This window comes from Panthera uncia (assembly GCF_023721935.1).
Source record: "Panthera uncia isolate 11264 chromosome B3 unlocalized genomic scaffold, Puncia_PCG_1.0 HiC_scaffold_1, whole genome shotgun sequence".
NCBI classification, from domain to species: domain Eukaryota; kingdom Metazoa; phylum Chordata; class Mammalia; order Carnivora; family Felidae; genus Panthera; species Panthera uncia.
In genome coordinates this window covers 48,442,850-48,466,795 of record NW_026057582.1, presented here as the reverse complement: position 1 = coordinate 48,466,795, position 23,946 = coordinate 48,442,850, and the positions used below count along the sequence as shown (strand labels likewise).

At 39.2% G+C, this 23,946-nt stretch overlaps 1 protein-coding gene and 1 long non-coding RNA gene across 2 annotated transcripts; one reads left to right on the top strand and one right to left on the bottom strand.

The window, feature by feature from the left end:
- Positions 1-10,981: 10,981 nt before the first annotated feature.
- LOC125909537 (uncharacterized) lies at positions 10,982-17,766 on the bottom strand. Its single transcript, XR_007453715.1, has 2 exons — positions 17,088-17,766; positions 10,982-11,214 (listed from the first exon to the last, which is right to left on the bottom strand). It is a non-coding gene; the product is annotated as an uncharacterized LOC125909537 (long non-coding RNA).
- Positions 17,767-17,779: 13 nt separating this feature from the next.
- Positions 17,780-19,896, top strand: ARF6 (ADP ribosylation factor 6). Its single transcript, XM_049612836.1, has 2 exons — positions 17,780-17,950; positions 18,051-19,896. Exon 2 carries the CDS (start codon positions 18,537-18,539, stop codon positions 19,062-19,064), a length of 528 nt encoding a protein of 175 aa, XP_049468793.1. The 5' UTR covers positions 17,780-17,950; positions 18,051-18,536; the 3' UTR covers positions 19,065-19,896.
- The last annotated feature ends 4,050 nt before the right edge of the window (positions 19,897-23,946 follow it).

Sequence of the window (23,946 nt, the reverse complement as noted above, 5' to 3'; positions counted from 1 at the left end):
AGCCATCAGGCGAGAGTACCCGACAAGGCTGAGGCTGGCCAGGGCCGAAGAGGCCTCAGTTGCTAGGCCCGAGAGAACACCCGAGGAGGAGGCTCCCTGTGGCAGAAGAAAAGCAGGCTCAGAGGTCACAGAGAAAAAAACTGGTGCACCCTGAGTACGATTGCCAGCCAGGATCGCGCAAGTTTACTCCCGGGCTGCTGAACGGGAGAGGAACCTGGGAGGGGGAAGGCGGGGCCTCCGGGAACGAAGGTGGGCCACCAGGGGAGGGAGGGGTGAGGCCACTTCATGGAAAGGTGGGGCCTCCAGAGGGAAGAGAGAGGCGAGACTGCCCTGGGAGGAGAAGGGGGCGGTCAGGGACCTGAAGTGGTTGGGAACTCTGGAGGCGAAGGGGGAGAGGGGGAGAGGAGGCGAGAGGCGGGGTTACCCAGCGAGCGAGGGGCTGGGCCCGCAGGGGAAGGGAGGGCGGCCGCCAGGGGGCGAGGCGGACAAAGTGCTCACTACCACCTGGGTCCCAGGATCTGGCGGTCCGGTACTGGGCTGCATCATCCCCCCAAAGGCTCACCTGTCCCTGCCCTTTGACAGGCTGCCGGTTCGCCGCTGCTGACCACAGGAGGATCACTTGCAGGCGGCAGGATTTTCCTCAGGCTAGGTTATTTGCATTTCAGAGACAAGCCCTTGTGGGCTAACCTTGATTCTATTACATTTAATAAACGAACAATGCATTAATGAGAACGAACACTTTGACATAATAAACGTTTACTTCTTGGGCACACCCTACATGGAGGAAGAGCCTTTAATATGGTTAATGATATCTCATATATCCAGAAACTCTTTTCTTGTGGCAGGTTTTAAAACTTAAGAACAAATCCTAGTAGTGGGCAAAATTATTCACCCTGTCACTCCGCTGGACCGATAAATATAAAAGTTAAATTTGGGAGTGCTATTTTCTTCAATTTGAATACGTTTTGACTTTCATCCAACGGTTCTGCGGAAATGTTTTAACGTTTTAGAACTTAGTAGAACTCCATCCGAGCCTGGCTATTTATTACATTGATTCTGATCTGGTGGAATAAATCACATGCCCACACCAAAACTTCAAATCCTGATATTTAACACTTGATCGTAGGTATTGATTCTTTACGCCAGCGTGGCAAAAGCTTTCTGCTGTATTTAATTTATTCATCTTGAAAGTATTAGAATGAATTAGAATGTTTCGTTTTCATCAGATAGCGTTTGGAAGAGTGCTTCCTTTGTTTGGGGCCTCCGTAGACTTAGGCTAATGTCACAGCCAGCCAGAATAACTGGCAAATTGACTTACTTTTTCGTGACTTTCTATTCTCAAGGCTAATTATTTTCCCAGGTTAATATATCAGAACAGCCTGGCTTTTGGTAGGAAAACAAGTACTTTAAGTTGCATACTGCTTTCACTGACTAAGGTGAGAGACGATCACTTTTAGCTTAAATCACTCTCATCCAACAACTAGTTATCCAGCACGTGCAATGTGCCCTGAAGTGTTAACTGTTGGTTAATATTGGGGATAAAGGTTAATTTTGAGAATAAAAGTGTAAACAGGGAAACAATGAATCTGCTTGATATGAAACAAATAATGTGAATTGGTTTATGTCTATTCACCTTGGACCCTGAGAAAGGGCATAATTTCTGAGAGTAATGACGGGAAAAGTATCTAATCTTGCATGACTGCTGGCCCCGAGTATGGCTAATATAAAAATCCTGAGGTTTTTCCTATGTGGAGTTGGTGAGGAGGGAAATATCTTCCCCTAGACTTCCTCCCCTTGTCATGAATGGGAGGAAGAACACTGAGACCTTCCCAAGTTCAAATAGCAACCTACTTTCACTTTTATTTTGGAAGGGGGAAATTTTAAGCTTTTCTCTGAGTGTCCATCAACTGAAGAAGGGGTGGACTAAATGTGGAATGGAATATTACTCAGCCACAAAAAGGAATGAAGTTCTGACACATGCTATGCCACAGATGCGCCTTGAAAAAACATCGTGCTAAGTGAAATATGCTAGACACAAAAGGACAAATAGTGTATGACTCCACCTATATGAAGTACCTAGAACAAGCAAATACATAGAGACAGAAAGTGGAAGTTGAGGGGAGCAGGATATTATTGCTTAATGGATATAGAGTTTATGTTTAGGGTGATGGAAAAGTTTTGGAAATAGATGGTACTGGTTGTACAACATTGTGAACATAATCAGTGCTTCTGAATTGTATACTTAAAAATGGTTAAAATGGCAAATTGTATGTTTTACATATTTTACGATAGTGTATGTATGCGTATACACATGTATGTGTATATATACATATACACAAATCAGTTGGGCATATTTGTGTGAGTCTGTACCTAGATTCTCCATTGTGCTCCATCAATCTATATGTCTATCCCTCCATCACGATCAGAGTCTTTTACTGTGACTATATAATAACAAGTCTTGAAATTGAATAGACTGATTTCTCCCACTTTTTTTTTTTTTAATTGTTTGGCTTTTCTAGTTCCTTTGCTTTTCCATATATATTGTACAGTAATTTTGTCTATAATGACAAAAAGTCTTGCTGGGAATTTGTAGGAATTGCATTAAACTGGAGAAAATTGACTGGAGAAAAATTGACTGGAGAAAATTTACCATGTTGAATCTTCCAATCCATGAATGCAATACATCTTTCCGCGTTTTTAGATATTCTTAGATTTATTTAGCCAGTGTTTTCCAGTTTTTAGCATACACATCCTGTTCATGTTTTGTTAGATTTATTCTTAACTATTTCAATTTTTTGAGTAATTATAAACATTATTGTATCTTTAATTTCACTGTCCATATGTTCATTACTACCATATAGAAATACAATGCATTTTTGTGTTTATCTTGTAATCCTGCAGTCTTCTGAACTCACTAATTAGTTGTAGAAGGGTTTTTTTTGTTTTGGTTTTTTTTTTTGTAGGTTTCTTAGGACTTTTCTATGTAAGTAATCATGTCTTTTACAAATAGAGGCAGTTCTATCTCTTCCTTTCCATTCTATATGACTTTTATTTCCTTTTCTTGCCTTAACACACTGGCTAGAACTTCCAGCACTATCCTGAATAAGAGGAGTGAGGGTAGATATCTTTATCTTGTTCCTGATCTTAGGAAGACAGCATTCAGTCTTTCATCACTGAATATAAGGCTAGTTGTAGTGTTTTTTTGTAGATTAAAATTTAAAAAAGCAACTTGGGGAAGTTAGTTCCTTTTTTTTTTTTTTTTTTTTTAAGAGCATTCACCATAAATAGGTCCTGGGGCACCTGGGTGGCTCAGTCAGTTAAATGTCCAACTCTTGATTTCAGCTCAGGTCATGATCTCATGGTTTGTGAGTTTGAGCCCCACATTGGGCTCTGTGCTGACGGTGTGGAGCCTGCTTGGAATTCTCTCTCTCTCTCTCTCTCTCTCTCTCTCTCTCTCAATCTCTCTTTCTGTGCCCCTCCTCTTCTCTCTCTCTCTAATAATAAACTAATAAAAAAACATAAATAGGTGCTGAATTTTGTCAAATGTCTTTTCTGCATTGGTAAATATGATTGTGTGCTTTCTTCTTTAGCCTGCTAATATGGTGGAGTACATTGATTTTTCAAATACTGAGACAACCTTACATCTCTGAAACAAATTCCACTTGGTCATGGTGTATGGTGCATGATTGGTGTATGATTTTTTATTTTTTTTTAGAGAAAGAGAGAAAGAGGAAGAGGCAAAGGAAAAGGGAGAGAGAGACTCAAGCAGGTTTCACACCCAGAGCAGAGCCCAATGCGGGACTCGATCTCAGAGCCCTGAGAGGATGACCTGAGCTGAAATCAAGAGTTGGATGTTTAACCAACTGAGCCACCCAGGTAACCCTGGAGTAGGATTTAAAAAATATATAGAGAGTAAAACCTTGGATTGCGAGTAACTTGTTCTGCGAGTGTTCCACAAGATGAGAAAACATTTCTAATAAATTCTAACTTGATAAATGAGCGATGTCTTACAATATGAGTAGTATGTGATGCCAAACATCACATGATCACAACTGAGCCAATGGTTCTTCTCTCTCTTTCTCTCTCACTCGCTGTGGGATTGTGGGTGATCGTCTCTCCTATGCTCAGATGCTCGGTCTCAGGCCAAGGTGTTTGGGAGAAATGAGTGATTTTTCAGAACGCTGGAAAGTGCCCACAACTAGCACTAGTGTATTTTTGTCACTTCAAAGCACCTATGGACGGTCCTTTGCTTTTCCATACAAGAGTAAGCTTAGGAATGCTTGGCTTCATTCTAGGTCAGGCTGCCTTTAGATATAGAACCTTTCCTTTTCTGCCTTATTGCCAGCTACACTAAATACAGTATATGACAAGAGTTTATTAATACTATACTACAGTCAACATCTGAGCAAACACATACAATGGCCCCCATGCAGAAAAGATTCCACTGAGCCAATAGATAGCAGTGATTCCATCAGTGATAGTGAAAGTTGTCCTACACAATAACCCTCCTCTCTGTCTCCTTCACACCAGCCATGAAGGTTTTCAAAAGTAAGTGCAGGTTAATTTATTTTTCTTTATATTTTGTGTTTTCTTTATTATTTTGTATTATATTACAGTACTGTAATCATTTTTATATGAATATTTTGGGGTTGTAGAACAAATAATCTGAGTTTCCATTATTTCTTAGGGGAAAATTTGCTTTGATATATAAGTGCCTTGGATTACAAGCATGTTTCTGGAAGAAACTATACTCACAAACCAAGGTTTTACTGTATATTGCTGAGTTTTATCTGTTAACATTGTTTAATCATTTTGCATCTTGGGGCCCCTGGGCAGCTCAGTCAGTTAAACGTCTAATTTTGGCTCAGGTCATGATTTCACGGTTGATGGGTTTGAGCCCTGCATCGGGCTCCACACTGATAGTATGTAGCCTACTTGGGATTCTCTCCCTCTTCCTCTCTCTCTGCCCCTTCCCGACTCACGCTTTCTCTCAAAATAAATAAAAAAATATTTTTTGCATTTTTATAAATGAGTAATATTGGCCTGCAGCTTTGTAATTATTTGTTTTTCATATCAGGCTAATACTACTTTTATAAAATGAATTGGGATGTGGTCCCTCCTCTTCTATTTCCTAAAAGTCTTCAAATGTTTGGTAGCATTCTCTAGTGAAACCATCTGAGCCACCAGATTTCTTTTGTAGAGTTTTAAAATTATTCAATTTCCTTAATAATTATAGGGCTACTCAAATTATCTATTTCACATTAGGTGTGTTGAGGTAGTTTGAACTTTTTAAGAATTGGTCTTTAATTTGTCAAATGTATGTGTGCAGAGTTGTTTGTAGCATTCTATTATTATCATATTGTTATCTGCAGGGTCTATTGATATCTCATGTTTCATTTCTGATGTTAGTAATTTGTGTCTTTTTTTTGTCAGTCTTGCTAGATAGAGGTTGTCACCTTAATTGATTTTTCCAATGAACCAGCTTTTTTGTTTCATTGATGTTCTCTATTGTTTTTCCATTCTCAATTTTATTAATTTCTGTTTTTTAATATTTCCTCATTTGATTACTTTGGATTTATTTTGTTCTTCTTTTTCTAGTTTTTTAAGATGGGAACTTAGATTACTGATTTGTGACTTTTCCTCTTATTCTCATGTGTGCATTCTATTGCTATAAATTTCCCTCTCAGCACTGCAGAAGCTGGTCCCACAAAATTTGATATGTTGCATTTTCATTCATTTCAATGTATTTTTCTTTCCCTTGAGACTTACTCTTTGACCCATAGGTTACTTGGAAGTGTGTTAGTTTCCATTTAGAGACTTTCCTGTTACCTTTCAAATTTTCCAGTTTGATTCCATTGTGGTTGGAGAATATACTCAGTATTATTTCATTCCTTAAAATTTTCTGAGATTTGTTTTATTGCCCAGGATATGGTCTATTCTGGTGTATGTTCCATGGGTAAGAATGTGTGTTAGGTGAAATATTCTACAAATGTTGATTATATCCTATTAGTTGATGCCACTGTTCAGTTCTATAGCCTTGCTGATTTTCTGTCTAGTTTGTTCTATAAATTGTTAAGAGAGAGGCACTGAAGTCTCCAACTATAAGTGTAGATTTATCTATTTCTCCTTCCAGTTCTATCAGTTTTTGCTGCACATATTTATGTTCCTTCTGTTTATATTGTAATTGCCTTTAATACATTTCCTCTATATACATTTAGAACCATATCAGATAGTGGTATAAATTTTTGATGCAATCATCAAATGTAATTTAGAAAACTGAAGAAGGAAAATCTATTGCACTTACCTATATTTTTGCTTACTATGTCCTTTATTCCTTCCTGATGTTCCAAGATTCCTTTAAAAAAATTCCTTTTCTTTCCATTTAGAGAAATTCTAACTTCTGTTGGACGTTTTTTTAAGGCTAGGTCTGCTGGTGAAATTCTCTTAGTTTTCCTTTCCTTCCTTCATCTTAGTTTTCCTTTCTTAGTTTTCCAAACATCTGAGAATGTTTTGATTTCCCTAACAATATTTTACTGGATATAGGGTTCTGGGTTGACAGTTTTTTTCTTTCATCACTTAAAACATGTTATGTTGCTTCCTCCTGGCCTCTATATTTTCTGGTAAGAAATCCACTATTGTTTAAATTTTTTTTTTCCCTTGTGGGTAAGGTGCTTTTTTTCTCTGGTTGCTTTGAAGATTTTTTTGTTTTCAGGTTTTAGAAGTTTGATTATAATGTGCTTTGGTGTATCAGATTTATCCTATTTGGAAGTTCTTTCAACTTCCTAAATCTGTAGGTTTATGGTTTTTGCTGAATTGGGGAAATGTTTAGATATTACATCTTAGGGAACTTTTTAAGCCCTACTCTCTCTCTCTCTCCTGGGGCTCCAGTGATATGAACATTAGCAGTTTTGTTATAGTCCCACAGGTCTCTGAGGCTCTTCTTGATGTTTTTTACTCTATGTTCTCTCTGTTGTTCAGATTGGGTAATTTCAGTGGCTGTATCTTCCAGTCCACAAACTTTTCCCTCTGTCCCTATCATTCTGCTGTTGAGCCCATCAACTGAGCTGTTTGTTATTATATCTTTTCAGTTCTGAAATTTCCATCTGTTTTTCCTTGTATCTTCTAAATATTTGCTGAGACTTCCTATTTCTTTGCTGAGACTATTTTTTCAGTTGATTCAACTGTGTTCACAATTGCTCACTGAAGCAATGTTATGATGGCTGCCATAAAATCTCTGTCAGATAACTCTAACATCTTTATCGTTGTAGTGTTGGCATTTATTGATTGTCTTTTCTCACTCAGTCTGAGATCTTGGTATGATAAGTGAATTTTGGTTGAGATCTGAATATTTTGAATATTATAACAATCTGGACCTTATTTAACTTTCTGTTTTAGCTGGCTTCCTCTCACACCTCTCCAACAGGAAAAGTGGAGCACCATCTAATTACCACCAGGTTAAGTAGTCCTGGTTCAGAAGTCCAGGTTCTTCACTCAGACTTTGTTGACACCCTAATGGGAGGCTCCTTGTTACTGCTGGGTAGGGGTGGGAGTACTGGCTTCCCAACAGGCTTCCAGTGATACCTCCCTGGTTGGAAGGGATACGAGTACCTCATTACTGCTCCCACATGTTTTTTCATTAACACTACACCACAAGTGGTGAGGGGTGTTGGGGATGAGTGAGGTGTTGGGAAGAAGGGGTGGCCTTGTTACTATAAAAGTACTGACTCTCCACTAGGACTTTTCTGATTCTACCCCAGCAGACAGAAAGGGGTGTCTCTTGTCAATGGACGTGGAAGTCTAGTTTTCCACGTGGTCTCCACTGACACCAAGTGTTTGCATGGGGCTTGTTACCTCCTGGTGGGGATAAAAGCCCCTATTCTCTACTCCACCTAGTGGTGGTGCACCTCATGAAGAGTCCAGCAAGGGTAGCAGTGCCTGGGTGGCTCAGTCAGTTAAGCTTCTGACTCTTGACTTTGGCTCAGGGCATGATCTCACAGTTCATGAGTTCGAGCCTAGTGTCGGGCTCTGTGCTGACAGTGTGCACCCTCTCTGTCTCTCTCTCAAAAAAAAAAAAAAAAAAAAAGAAAAAAAAGAAAAAGAAATTCCAGCAAAGGTGGAAATCTAAGCTACTCACCTGGCCTTTGCTACCATGGGTAAAGGTAGGGCCACAGTCTTTTCTTTGTTGTTTGGCTGGAGTACAGTGGTTATTTTCCAAAAGTTTTCTGTCTTGCTAGGTTGCCCCTTTCCTAATCCTTTGGCTAAAGAGAGCATTCTTTGGTTAGAGTTTTTTGTTTTGTTTTTGGCATTTCTGACTTCTTAAGCTCCAAGTCTGGGATATATGAGGAAAAAGCAAACCCAGGGAACTCACTACCATGTCACTGCTTGGTCTCTAGTCCAGCTAGTCTGCTTTCTACTCTCTGTCTTTCAGAGTTTTCTTATGCTTGTTGAATATGTAACGTCCAGGGATTTTTGCTGTACTTAGAGAGTAGAACTGGAAAAAGTATGTCTACCCCATCTTCCCAGAAGCGGAAGTCTATTGTATTAATTTTTATAATTGCCTTCTGTTTAGGGCAAGTGATGCTAATGGAAAAACTCCTCCAGTGATTCTCTGATGTCCTTTTCTCCTCCCACATTAAGATAACTATTGCTATAATGTATCAGAATACATTAAATTATTTTAAGAGCTCTGGGGGTGCCTGGGTGACTCAGTTAAGCATTTTCTGTCTTCAGCTCAGGTCATGATCTAATGGTTCGTGAGTTCAAGGCCCACATTGGGATCTCTGCTGTCCACGCAGAGACCCCTTCAGATCCTCTGTCTTCCTCTCTCTCTGCACCGCCCCTGCTCATGCTCTCTCAAAAATAAAAATAAATAAAAACTTAAAAAAATTATTCGAAGAGCTCTATAAAGCAATTCAGGGAGAGGTCAAAAGACCAGGTTACAGACTTGTTTAGAGCTTTTTATATAATGAATTAGATTTACCAGTAGTCCACTCGTTCCCACCCTAATTCTAACGTGGTTTTATGCAACAGTGATGGCAGTTATTATGCATTAGATATTTGTATATCATATATAATTCTTCATAAGGCATAAAAGTCTGCAACTTTGATACATTTACTTTATTTTTAAAAATTTTTTTGCTTATGCACTACATTGTCATATTTTGTAAAGTTCGTACTTTTATTTGTAAGTAACAGCATCCTACTGGAGCTCCCTTTAGCAAGAAGAAAGGTAATTTTATACAAAGATACAGGATGTCTCATAAAACTCAAAGGTTGGTATGCAGACAGACACCAAGAAGGGCCTGGAACTGTGCACTGGAACCTAGGAAATAATCTGTTTTGTCTCTGCTCCTTTCTGTACATCTGTTTTTTTCTTCTTTGTCCCTGAAGACTAACTTCTGTCTGCCACCCATACTCAAAGCAGAATATGGCCGTGACCAAGTCCCTAGTTAGTAGGATATGGATCCACTGGGAAGAGACAGACTAATATGGTCCTTCTTCACATCTGATTTTAAATTCTCAGGAATGAGAATCTGATTGGCCAATTAGAATAATGAATCTACCTGTGGTCCAACTGGTATGACCAGAAATGTATGTGTTGAAGAGTCTCACGGAAAAACCAGGACTGTCAGGAATCTACTCTTATATTCCTGTGGAAGGGGGGCAGGTAGCTGTTTCCAAAGACATCCTATGCACCGGGCATAGGCTTATGCCTCTATACCACCCATATGCATCAGGAAACTTGTTCTACTCCTAGAATCTTTGATATACTGTTAAGGATGTGTCCATATCAAATTGTTATAAAGTCTCAGGTTAACCTTCTTATATAACCAAGGTTATTACTGGGTAAGCACATTGAATTCATGACTTATAATGTCAAAAAGATATAAGCAGTGGAAAGACCCGTGTTTACATTTAAAAATGAAGGCCCTGGGTGCCTGGGTGGCTCACTCGGTTGAGTGTCCGACTTCGGCTCAGGTCATGATCTCACAGTTCATGGGTTCGAGCCCCGCATTGGGCTCTGTGCTGACAGCTCAGAGCCTGGAGCCTGTTTCGGATTCTGTGTCTCCCTCTCTCTCTGTGTCCCTCCCCTGCTCGCGCTCTGTCTCCCTGTCTCAGGAATGAATAAACATTAAAAAAATTTTTTTTAATAAAAAGAAATAAAAGAAAAAAATGAAGTCCCAATATCAGAAACTGCTTCAAGAATTCTAGAACTTTCCTTTTCCAGCAATAATCTAGTTAGTTTGGGAAGGTGGCACACTGGGTAGCTGACCTTCCTTCCACAGTGAAGAGACCACAAGCACTGTTGTCCTAGTTCACCAGAGAGGGTCATAGCACTCTAGACTCCAGTCTGTGAAATTGTAATGTTACCCTGAAGCCAGATTTTGGCTTAGTAGGTTTATATTATCTATTACTGTGGACACACAATCCAGTAGGTGTCTTTCTAAGCCTATTGAAACATAAATCTTTCTTAAAACAGAAAGGAAACAAACCCATAAATTTTGCCTAGATAAATCATTGTTAAATTGGTTATAGTGCAACATTTACCTAGGATTTTACAACCATTTCCACACATAAATTTTGGACACTGTGTTCAAAACTGTATCTTAGAATAGGACCTACTACAGACAGTTGTATACTGAAAGTCCAAAGGTACTCAACAGCAAAAACTGCTCCCTTGTTTGTTCTTGGTATGCCTATGACATGTACACAAAGCAAAATAAAAGAAGGTTATGGAGGAGGAAATCTCATCTTAATCTACCTGGTTATGTTTTTCTAAGGAATCTTTCCTTTCTAACCCAAAGCTAGGTTTGGATTAGGTTAAGGTATCAGTTTACAAGATTGGCAAGCTCCCTTTTTCAACACAATTATCTCCTTTTCTCCTTTATTCCTCCCTTCTTTTTCTTCTTCCTTCCTTTCTTCTTCTTTCTCACTCATTTTTATATTCATTCATTTGTTCTCTCTCTGAAGCGGCACTGTGTGGCATTTAAAATCATCTTATTTATTTGGTTTCTAATCCATAAACAGTTTTAAATTTAGTGGCTTACCACCTTTTCTTGAGATTTGGAAGATTAATTTTTTCTCTGGGTCCTGTAACATGGAAAGTTCTTCCATCTTTGCTTTCACCACCAACTTGGCCATTAGAAAGATCTCCTTGAGAAGCTGAATCCCTTACCAGCAAGTCAGGAAGTAAGGCAGATCAAATGCAGAATACTATGGTAAAGGAAAAAAAAAAAAACTAATATAAAGAGCTAATATTGCATGATGTTTTAAATCAGTAAATCTATTTGTTTAGTACCATTGTGACTCATTCATCAATCAGAGGTCAGTATTTTACTTACATGCCGTTTCCTTCATATATCTCTAACAACAGGAGAAAACTAACAAAACAGAAACAAAACAAGATAAAGCAAAAAACAAAGCCTATAAATTAAGAAATTTAAAGCTGGAACCACCATAAAGATAGAACAAGGTTAGTTTTAGCCCTCAGCTATTTGGTGTCCCTTGAATATCTTCCTGAAGAGCACACTATCCATACCAACACACAGCCATACAGTATGTTATTGTATAATAACAACACATCTGAGTAACTGATAGTACAGAGCCCGAAAACTCTTACTGTAAACACTACACGCAAACTGTTGTTTTATCACTTAATTACAAAGCTTGGAGGATTCAGTTAAGCAATCTGAATGACTTAGCTGCTCTGTTCTTAAAAAAAAAAAAAAAAAAACTTTTTCAGAAAATCAATATTGCACTCTTTGTCAGTTTAGACAGAAATAATAATCTTGTTTTAGCTTAAAAATACTTTCCTGATACCTAAAACCAAATTTCTGACATGATATGCTTCTTTTTTTTCCCCCAGAGAGAGAGGGGGGTGGGCGCAAATGAGGGAGGAGCAGAGGGAGAAGGAGAGAGAGAATCTCAAGCAGGTTCCATTTCCAGTGCAGAGATGTGGGCAGAGATGTGGGGCTCCACGCGGGGCTGGATCTCACAACTGTGAGATCATGATCTAAGCCAAAATCAAGAGTCAGACGCTTTAACAGCTGAGCTACCCAGGCTCCTCTATATGCTTCTTCTTAACAGGAAATGTTATGATTATCTCCAGGAAATGAAATGTTTCCCACTCCAACAATCTTAATTCAAATGGTTGATATAAAAATGATAGTCATGTACTTCCATGAGAAAAAACACAACTTTAACTGGTTGGAAATGATGATTCTAGAATTCTACTCATCTGACTCCATCTCCAAATGGCCACATAATGGTAAAATTACTAGCATAATCAGATCTCTAGTTTGCACAATGTTAAAGATTGTTTACTCATTTATTTATTATTTTTTTCATGTTTATTTGTTTTGAGAGATAACGCACAAGCACAAGCGGGGGAGGGGCAGAGAGGGAGGGAGAGAGTGAATCCCAAGCAGACTCCATGGTATCAGCTCAGATCCTGACCCGGGGCTCGATCCCACAAACTGTAAGATCATGACCTGAGCCAAAATCAAGTCAGACGCTTAATCAACTGAGCTACCCAAATGTCCTAGTCAAAGATTTTATTTTTCATTCTTTAAATTAAAATGTTTGCCATTCAGCATTCTTATTTACAATCAAACTGACCATGGTTAACTTGAACTGAAAATAATTTTATTGGAAGTATATTAGGAGACCAAAGAATTGTCAGGAAGATTGTAGAGATAGAGAAAAGGCCCTGTTGAGACTATGCCACAGAAGAGTTTTCTGGTGCTTTTACTATAACACTTGTTGCCATTGGCACTTCTGCCACCATCTTATTGGACTCAGTCACTCTGGGCACTTGTCACAGCAACTCTGTAATTCTGAATCTCTCAAAATTCAAAGCCTGTAGTAGGACATTGATTAATTAAGTGGTTGAGCCCACTTACCCAAACCCTAGCTACCAGGGAGATAGGAAAAGGAATGCATCTATTTGCCCGCCTTCTTCTTCCCTTCTACCCAGTTTGGGATTAAATCAAATAGGAGAGGTATTTGCATACTGAGCAGCCAAATGGCAAGTATCCACAGACAAGTTAATCTAGAGCTTATGAATTTGATCATACTATGGTTGCCAAGTATTCCATCTTACTTTCTTTTCATTGGCGCTGACTAGTTGAGAGTGGTTCCATTAATAATTCAATAACTTTGGCTATAATGTTAGCATATTTTCAGAATACTTTTTTAACAAGAATCTCAGAAATATTTATGCCTTTTTCTGACAGGTCTAATATCTTGGTAAGTTATACCAGTGATTAAAGTATTACTGCACTATACTATGCAAGAAATTGTGGGTGGAGATATGTATCTTGGGGATGAGGAGTAACAAAATAAGTAGAGTTCAGGATTCATAGACTTTTTAATGTGAAGGGAAGTTAGCAATTAGTTCAGTCGTTTCCAATTTTAGCGATACATTAGAATCACTCAAGGAGGCCTTAAAAAAATACTGGTGGGTAGAACTTCCAGCATAGATATTTTGACTTCATTGATGTGGGGTGGGACCCAAGCATTTATGCAGTTTTAAAATGCTCCAGGTGATTTAAATATGCAGCCAGGGCTGAAAACTATTGATCTAGTCCAGCTTACTGAGTTCACACAATTATTTGGTACAGTAGAAAAAAGAACACCAGACTTGGATCAAAAAAAATCCTAATTTGAATCTCCTCTGTACCATTTTATTCATCTTAAGAAAGTAGCTTACCCTTCTCAGTGGCTTAGCTCTTTCAACTCTAAAGGGAAAAAATAAATACTGCCCTAATCAATTAAGAGATGTCTCCATTGCAGAAATAGAACAAAATGATGATCAGTGAGGATGAATAACTTACCCAGGTTAAACCTAATCAAGGAGTGTTGGGAGTAATTTAAGGATGTCATTCAGCCTTTTCTATTCACTTGTGCCACTAGAACATGTTGCCTCAGTGTTTCTTTTTGCGGTCTGAAGCAGTGACTATTAAGCAATTTGCTAAAATATCAACTATAATTCAATGTGTTTTTAGCTTTATCATTTTCACCTTTAATATTGCTAAAAATGAGATGAAGTCTTCATACTCAGGCATAGCTCAAGGTTTTGATTGGGATATAACTTTTTTTCTGGTTAAAGAGGAAGAACTAGAAAGTGATTTAGCGAACACAGAAAGAGGACAAACGAGTGAACTATTATTTTGGTTCCCAGTGTCTCTTCAAATATTTTTAAATATTTGTATCCATTAAAGTTACCAAGAATACTTACAAATTAAAATTGTTTTCATTGTCTTAATTGGATTTTTTAGTTTTATTTTTGAGAGTCTTGATCTTCACTACGTTATCATCAAAAAATATTTGAGACTTGGGGTGCCTGGGTGGCTTGGTTGGGCGTCCGACTTCGATTCAGGTCACCATCTTATGGTTTGTGAGTTTAAGCCCCGCATTGGGCTCTGTGCTGACAGCTCAGAGCCTGGATCCTGCTTCAGATTCTGTGTCTCCCTCTTTCTCTGCCCCTCCCTCACTTGCGCTCTCTCAAAAATAAATGTTAAAAAAATTTTTTTAAATATTTGAGACTTTATTTTACTACATGCCCAGTACTCTGGTAGGGACTTAGGGTTCAAAAATGAAAAGGACATGAAACCTCTCTTAGAGAGCTTATAAACAGATATGTATAATACCAAGGGAGGGCTAATTCTCCTGCCTCAGTGTTTTGGTTGGAAAGGATTAGAAATTTTTCTAAAGATATGCTTTATAATAGCTTCTTATTTATTCTTTATTTCTACCGCTAATAGTATTCCTGGGGCTCTAGTCTTCTTTAAACTAGATAGAGCTCAGTGCTGGGTACGTCTAGACTAAGGGCTCAAAATGAAGCCATAAACAAGGGATGCTATCTTCCTCAAACAGGTGTGTAGTCTGACCATTCTCACTGTATGATCAGAATTGTCATTAGCACTGCACGGGATAAAAAGAAATATATGACTTAGTCATACAGAATGAATGATTAAGAGCTTTAGGAATTCAGAAATAGGGTAAATAGCATAGGCGCTAAGATGAACAGACTTGTTCATCTTATTTGAAAAGCAAAAACCTAAGCCATTTTTATAAGTAAATCTTTTTCATATAACATGGTATGTTAGTCAGGAATATCGTAAGACAACATATGTGGTTGTTCAACAGATTAGAAATTATGGGGTTTTCTGAAAGGGGAGCCTTGTTTCTAAGTAACCTGGAGAAATCTTTTCATTTATAGGCTTTGAGTTAAAAAGCAAAGATCAATTTTTCTGTAGTGTTGGAGTATTCATTTGTGTTTAAAACTTAAAAGAGTGAAACAAGGTACATACTGAGAAATGTAATACTTTGTTTCATAAATGCATATTTTAGTTTATGTGTAAAATATTTCAAAGAATGGAAATAATATTTTTTAAATTTACTATTTTTGAATTGCTCTTTCAAGAAGAAATCAAGAAAATGTTTCATCAATGGTATGATTTAATAGTTGCCTAAATTGTTACTTTTTACAGATATTTTTGTTTTATTGAAATTCACTTACTTTTCAACTGCCATGATTGTATATACAAAGTTAAAATGTTCACTGTATTTTCTGGCCATTATATTGTTTACGATTATTACTTAAAATAATTTATTGTATGATGACCCACCCTAGATATCCAATACTCTAACCCCAGACAAAAATAGTATATCCCTTTCCTTTTTTGTTTGGTCTTATTTGTGTGGTATAAATGACATTCATTCATTCAAATAATGATATCCCTGGGGACATTATGTTGACAAAATAAGGTCTCTGCCTCAATGAAGCTTGCATTCTGGTGGAATATAAATGGAAGATGGCTTTCAAAAATGAACTTTTTAGCCCTAACACAGTGCCAGTGCCAGGTAGATGCTAAGTCTTCAAGCTGCTTCTGTTTTTCATTACAACACTCCTTCCATTGAAAAATAAATCCAAGCCCCATCAATCTCCCATCAACTTGGAAAAACCGGAATCTGCTATCAAAAACTATTATGTTGGAATGCAACAAAATACAATCCCTCTATTTGCCACATATAAATATAAATATATAACAATATACATGTAACTATATAGTCAAATATAACAGTACTGTAGCACTTTATAAAGTACTTTAAAAATACTGTAATTGAGATTCTAAAGGATTGTGTGAGGTAGTCAGGGAGATAGCATAATGTGGGGGTTAAGAGAGGGTCCTGTAGATTCATGATTTAATCTCAGCTATGACCTCCAAAACACAATTTATCCTCTTTGTCCCTGAGCTTCCTCATAGGTAGAATACTAATAATATTCAAAGTTACTTCACATGGTTGCTGTGAAGATTAAAAATATATATTTAAAGTACAGTATTTAGTACAGTGTTTGCCATAACTAACACTCAATAAATGGTGACTGTTTTTGTTAGCGATCATTCTTTGTCTGATTTTATAAAGCAAATGAAGTTTATGAAGGTTGAGGATTCACAGCTATAAAACGCAAGGCAACCCTTTGAACTCTAATCTTCTCACTCCCAAAATCCTTCTTTCAGTTTTATGACAGCGCCTATTAAGGCAGATGGAAAGTAAATTAGACCATTGTCAGAATATTAGTAACTCCAGTAAGTTTATTTTAGCTGGAGCTTATAAGGTTATCATTCAACCAATCTACCATTATCAAGTTTAATTATATTGTTAAATAAGTATGTTATCCTATGCTGTTATAGCATCTTCCTTTTTAAAAAAAGCTATTTCCTGTTTTTCCTCCCCTTGGTTCATTTATTTTAAGCTTTCGCCTAGCTTGAACTCTAACTTTATCTCTAACCATTTGATACAAAAAAGGTTTCCTGAAGTCTTCCACAAACATTTTGTTATTTACCCTCCAACAGAGTACAAAGAGCAAGGTCGGCATTACACTTGGTTTACAGGTGAGATAACAAACTTAGCAAGGTTAAATGCCTAGATCCAGGCCTAGATCTAGTTAGTCTTTCTGATTCTAAACCGTATGCTAAGATTATTATCACTAGGCTTCTTAAAGTCAAGAGAGTGTGGGTGAGAAGTTACCGCTTATCACACTAAAAGGACGTAAATACTTGAACAGGAAAAGTTTTCACCTTAAAAAGCTGAAAATGCGCCAAGGCACGGGAGCTCTTGGTAACACTGTTACTTTTAAGTAACGTGGACCGGTCCTGAAGAGATATATAAAAGACAGGGCTCAAACACTCACAAGAAGTGTTTCATTGGTAACCCAAGCCTAGTAAAAGCGCCGCACTGTCTAGCAGATTCCACACAAAACACGGGCCTCCCACTTGTCTTTCAAGAAATGAACAGAACACGAGGGATAAGGGAGGCCAAGGAGGAGTTGGGCGAGACGCAGAAACAGCAGGACTGTAACAGCAGGCTGTTGTAGGGCTTTCCTGGGAGACTGAGGACGCGCGACGGCTGGGGAGGGATGGAGGGAACTCGCGGAGCACCCGGCGGGCACCGACGTCTGAGAACAGGTCTGGAAGTAGCAAGCGTGGGGAGGCCTTGACCGCGGGAGCGGGCTGCCCGCGGCCCCACCCTGTAGAGCTCCCCAGTGGATTTGCTCCTCTGGTTCGAGGGGAAAGGATGAGGAGAGCAAGCGGAAGAGAAACGCAGAAAGTACTGGGGCCGCTATTGTAGCGACAGGTGGGCGCGGGCCAAAGTCCGAGTTTCGCGGGTCTAGGGTCTGGCCGCACCCGCGAGGCCTCCGAGCCGCCGTAGCCCCGCCCCCTCCGCGCGTGGCGCCCCTGACGCTTGGCGCGCGGGCCGCTCTCCTTACAGAGGTCGCTCTCGTTGAACGGTCGGCCTTGTTGCGCCTGCGTGATCGGGAGGGGAAGTGAGGCGGTTTCTTCGGCGCCTTTTCCGGCGGCGGCGGCGGCAGCGGCAGCGGCAGAGCTGGGAGGAGGAGGAGGTGGAGGCCAGAGGGAGCCCGCGCTCAGGGCGGCGGCTGGAGGTAACCTCCTGGACTGAGCTGGGAAAGCGGGCCACCTCGGCCTCCGCTCCCCTCTGGTGCTCCGCCAGTAACTCCCTTCTTCCTCTCTGTGTCTCTGCAGGCGGCGCACCAAGTTCCCGCGAGGATCAATGACCTGACGAGGCGCCGGAGCCGCGCTGACTCTCGGGTGGCCTGGGTCGGTGAGCCCGGTGCTGGTGGACCGGCGGGCGGGCCGGAGGGCCTCGGTCTCCCGCGGCGGAGTGAGGAGAAGGCGGAGGAGCGGGAACCGCGGTGGCGCTCGCGCGGCGCTCGCGGGGGGAAGGGCAGTTCCGGGCCGGGCCGCGCCTCAGCAGGGCGGCGGCTCTCCCGGCGCAGACTCAGGGCCCCGGCGGCAGCGGCGTCTGGAGGAATCAAGTTGTGCGGTCGGTGATGCCCGAGTGAGTCGCGAGCCCGGGCCTCTGCCCCGAGGAGGAGGCGACTCCCACGCAGGCCGCACGGGCGCCCTCGCGGCCGGGAGGCTTCGTTTCGGTTTCGCGGCGGCTGCGGCGTTGTTGGCTGAGGGGACCCGGGACACCTGAATGCCCCCGGCCCCGGCTCCTCCGACGCGATGGGGAAGGTGCTATCCAAGATCTTCGGGAACAAGGAAATGCGGATCCTCATGTTGGGCCTGGACGCGGCCGGCAAGACAACAATCCTGTACAAGTTGAAGCTGGGCCAGTCGGTGACCACCATCCCCACAGTGGGTTTCAACGTGGAGACGGTGACTTACAAAAACGTCAAGTTCAACGTATGGGATGTGGGCGGCCAGGACAAGATCCGGCCGCTCTGGCGGCATTACTACACCGGGACCCAGGGTCTGATCTTCGTAGTGGACTGCGCCGACCGCGACCGCATCGACGAGGCCCGCCAGGAGCTGCACCGCATTATCAATGACCGGGAGATGAGGGACGCCATAATCCTCATCTTCGCCAACAAACAGGACCTGCCTGATGCCATGAAACCCCACGAGATCCAGGAGAAACTGGGCCTGACCCGGATTCGGGACAGGAACTGGTATGTGCAGCCCTCCTGTGCCACCTCAGGGGATGGACTCTATGAGGGGCTCACATGGTTAACCTCTAACTACAAATCCTAATGAGCATTCTCCACCTATCCCCCGGAAGGAGAGAAATCAAAAACCCATTCATAGGATTATCGCCACCATCACCTCTTTCAATTGCCACTTTCTCTTCTTTTGAATTTGAACTCTGGAGTTACTGTTCTACGGTTGGGGAGGGGGGGGTTAGGGGTTTCCTTTTTTTGTTTTTTTTTTTTTTTTCTTTTTATATTTTTTTTTTTTTTTTTTGCTTTGCGTTAGGAAGCTCTGATCTGACATTTGCCATGAACACAAAGTGCTAGATGCTCTTAATGACTTCCAGCAAATGGGATGGGGGAAATATAGCAGTTTTTGGTAAAGTCCTTTATAATAATGGTTTGATTTTTTATTTCGAGAGAATCTTTTTTGCAATGTATGCTTTTTTCCTTTTTGCCCAGTTTCCTTATCACTTGCTGTAGATGGCTTATTTTGCATTCATGCAGACTATGTTGCAAGTCTGTTTCATCTAGTAAACTGAAAATTATTGCTTAATCAAACTGCCGTTTGTCTTTTATATTTAAGGCCTTTACCCCTCCCTTCTGAGTTTTACCTTTAACTTAGTAATTTCAAATGTGACCTTTTAGATCTAAGACCACTGTAGTAAACTTAGCCTACAGTGGCAAATCATGAGTAATATCATTGTAATATGTTCCAGTTGCACATCAGTATGTTAAACAGGTAATGTAAGAAGTTTTTTGAAATGTCAGCTATTAAGTTCTGAAACATACATCATGCATGAGTAGGGATAAAGCTCAAGTTCCTTATTACATAGCCAGCTTACACTGCATAAAGATACGAAAGTGTAACCCGTCAAGAACACAGGTTTTTTTTTCACTAGAAAGTTAGCAGCTTTGCTGTTTTCCCTCTTTTTTAACTTTAAAAGTAGACTTTTCCCAGAAAGTGGAGCAATAATGGTGTATGCCACACACAGATGAGATCTCTGTAGATATCTTACGTGACTTTGGGGCAAAACTGGAATATATGTTTTACCACGTTTCGAATATCTAAGACCAATAGTTAAAAAAATTATTAGAATGTTTATTTTGTCCATTAATAAAGCATCTAACAATTCAAATTAAATACACCTTCTACCTAGTTGGAAAAACACATTCCTGTTTTCACGTTAGAGCAAGTGATTAAGCTGAAGATACAAGTCTTTTTTTATAGATGAGTGATCCACATCTCCATTAATTAGAACACTGGAAAAGATGTTTTATGAAAAAAGTATTTAATTCTGTTTGTAGGATTAACTCATACAAAGAGTAAGTCAGATATCCTGTTGGTTCATTAATACACTATCTCCTTTAAGGAAGGAAATGTGATGAATGAATTATGTGTAGACTTGAGGAATGACAAAGGGGAAGTAGGATGAAGAAAACGAACCTACAGATGACAATGAATGTAAACTTATTTTTCTTCAAGGGTAAGCATTGTGCTCACTGGTGATATCCAGGTCCTAGCAAGATTACTTGCTTAGCTTGTTAGGACCGGTAACTAGGTTATTGAGACCACTATGATTGATACTTGGAACCAAATGTTAATGCTTGATACAGAATTGTGAGCAGCATCTGGTTCTCATATAGCCTTAAGGATTAATTTTAGAGATCCTCAAGGAATTAAACATAGGGAATTTAAGAAATGTAGACTGCAAAGGCAATATACAGGAGAAGGTAGAGTGGGTTTTGTTCATGAGGGTGTCTGAAAACTAAAATGGAGCGGGATATCATGGTACATAGTTGGACAGTATTGGTCCTTCGTGCTTTGGCCATATTGTATAACGGAGCTTTTACCAAAGATGTATGAGAAGCATAAGGCTATAAAAAGTTAACTATTCAAAGTAAAACTCTTGACAAACATTTTACTTAAAGCAGATGAGAAAAGGTGCTATGTTGTAGGCTCCTGATGGTGCAGAGGGATTTTTGAATTCAAAATGCAACTAAGGTACAGAGTTCTCAGTTTTGCTTTAGAAAGATCTCTAGAAATCAAGCTGACAGACACATCCGAGAACATTTTAGTTGCTTTTAAAATTCCCAAAGCTCCACCATAAATTTAATTCTTAGTGTTTTAAGTGATTGCATTTTAAAGGTATATAAACATGGGTTATACAAATATCAATGCTATAGTAACATCCTTAGACAAGACAAGCACAAAGGTATAAATGCCTAAACTGGAGGAAACTTGAAACCCTCATCTTAATTCTTAAATGTAGTATTTCTAACTTGTGACAGACAGATTGATAGGCAGCCATTTTTTTTGTGTTTTAAAATACCTGGGAGCATAGTTAAAATTTTATACATCAAGTGATTGCTATTGAATGTTGCAGGTGAGATGTGGTGGTTACTTTTAGTTTATTTGAACTGTCTAACTGAAGGGGGGAGGGGGGAAGCAAATATTTGAAATTTGGAAAACCCTAAACTTTTTGGTAAGAACTTGTAATTTTCATTTACATTTTCTTGAAGGATATAAAAGGTGGATAATTGATGTAGTTAAATTGAACCATAACTATTGGTAATCACGGGGCAGGTAATTGTAGCCTGCAGAAAAAAGTTACAATCTAGAATTTAAAAAAGATCCTGAAGTTTTTGTTTAATTGCATCAATTTCTGTATTTATGTGAATTTATAAACTGCAGTAAGTTTTTGAATGAGGTTAATCTTGTCTAATATAAGTAAATGAGTCTGTAGACTGTGATCTCCCCAAGCTAAAAAGTACAGTACTTGGAATTGTGTTCTTTATGGTTGTAGTGTTGGTAAAGCACTAATATGCAGAAAATAAAGGAATTACACAGTGCAGTTTCTCACGTTATGTTACTCGTTTGGACTAGATTAAGTGGGACATGTGGTGTGTTGGGCCATGTTATTCTCCAGGGAAATATGGTATAAATGACTCAATTTGGGAGTCACCTAGCTTTTATAAGAACAAAAAAGATTCAGTTTGGTTTTTACAATGCTGAGTGAATAAAAAAGTTTTGTACTGATTTAATTTCACCAAACTTACTCTGATTTTATGATAATTTAGGACACAAAAGCACTTGAAAATAATTTTGAAAAATTAAGCTTCTAAGCAGTTTCTATTCTACCATTTTTCCCAAATCACAACCTTAGTGTTTTTAGGAGTAGAGAATTGTATCTCTAAAGAATTGGCCTACAGAGTTGTCCTAACCCTTGACAAATGACTTTTAGATTTTAAAGTTTGTCTTCTAAACCCAAAGTTGCTTGTCTCCTAAGAATGCCTGAATTGTAGCCATTTAGAAAGTAGGAGTAGATGAAGAATAACTTGTTGGATAAAAGGATTTTTTTTAAAACACATTTCCTTTTCCGTAAGCATTCCCTCTTATATCAGCAATTTTTATAGCTTGATTTTAGAATGTCTTAGTGTATTCTCTGGTGTGATTTACTCCCCACATTAATATTAATATATTTAGTACTGTGATTTACTAATGGCTGCCAAGTATCAATTTATCAGTGCTAGAAGTAGAAAATATTTTTCTCTTTAGTGGGTTTTTATGTTTTTCATATGTTTAGAAATATAATAGCCATGGGCCACCTGGGTGGCTCAGTCGGTTAAGCATCTGACTTTGGCTCAGGTCATGATCTTGCAGTTTGTGAGTTCAAGCCCTGTGTCGGCCTCTGTGCTGACAGGTCAGAGCCTGGAGCCTGTTTTAGGTTCTGTGACTCCTCTCTCTCTGCCCCTTCCCTGCTCACTCTCTCTCAAAAAATAAATGTTAAAAAAAAAGAAACATAGTAGCCATAATCTGAATGGTGGTGGAGCTTACTAAATTCCCAGTTAACCCTCAGTATCTTGCCAAGTATCTGTCAGGGTATGGTAAGACAAATCTTGTTGCTTGTAGGGAAAAATTGTAAAACCACATACAACAATTAGAAACTTTTAAGTCTGCCTAATCACTGAGCATAATGCATTTGGAGTATAACCTTCAATAGAATTTTTTGTTTATATTGAATGCTGAAGACAAAGTAGGAAAGATTGCAATATTAGGAAGTTTATGAAAAAAAGAGAATGGTGGGACATAGAACTGTAGAAAAGGTAAAGTAACTTTTCCCTGATTTGCTAAACTTTAAACTTGCCAAACTAGATTAGTGAGTTCAGTGGGCAAGGAATACATACAAGTGAGATCAAAGAGGCAGAACAAGTCTGTAGAGAGGTTTAGGAATGACAACTGAAATATGTTATAAGTAAGCTAAAGTAATGGTAACTTTCCTGGGAATTAGTCTGTAAGAAAAACCATTTTGTGGGACAGTAAGAAAATGCTTTAATTTTGAATATTTTTTTTCCTCTAAAATGTTTTATGACTACTTGAAACAATTTTAAAAGCAAAGTATTTGTCAATCTTGTCCTTGAAAACTTTTCTACTAGTTAAATTATTTCATTTGGATATATATCTCCTCCGTAGTATTTGTTTTATAGTTGCAAGAGTAGATTTATTTATTGAGAGCCTACTGATATACCTGCTACTGGTCTAGGTACAGGAGATCCATCAGTGAAAAAAATACAATATCTTCTTTCATGTAATTTATGCTGGTGGGGGTGGGGTGGGGTGGGGGGAAATGACAAAGATCAAATAATGACTTAAGCTATGTAAGGTGATGTACTATGTATTACATAGTATGTTATATATATATAGGAGGACAGGTAGGAATGTCTTCAGAGGCCTTATTGAGAAAGTGACATTTGAGCAAATACTTGAAAAATATCAGTGGAATTGACATAGTAACAGAAAGATAATACTGTATGGTATAGAGCAGGGGTGGGGAACTGAGCCTAGGGCAAATGTGGCTGTGACCTGTTTTATAGGGAGTAAAGGAATTGTTTTTACATTTTTAAAGGATTTTTAAAGACAAAAAACAAGGGTGACTAGATGACAG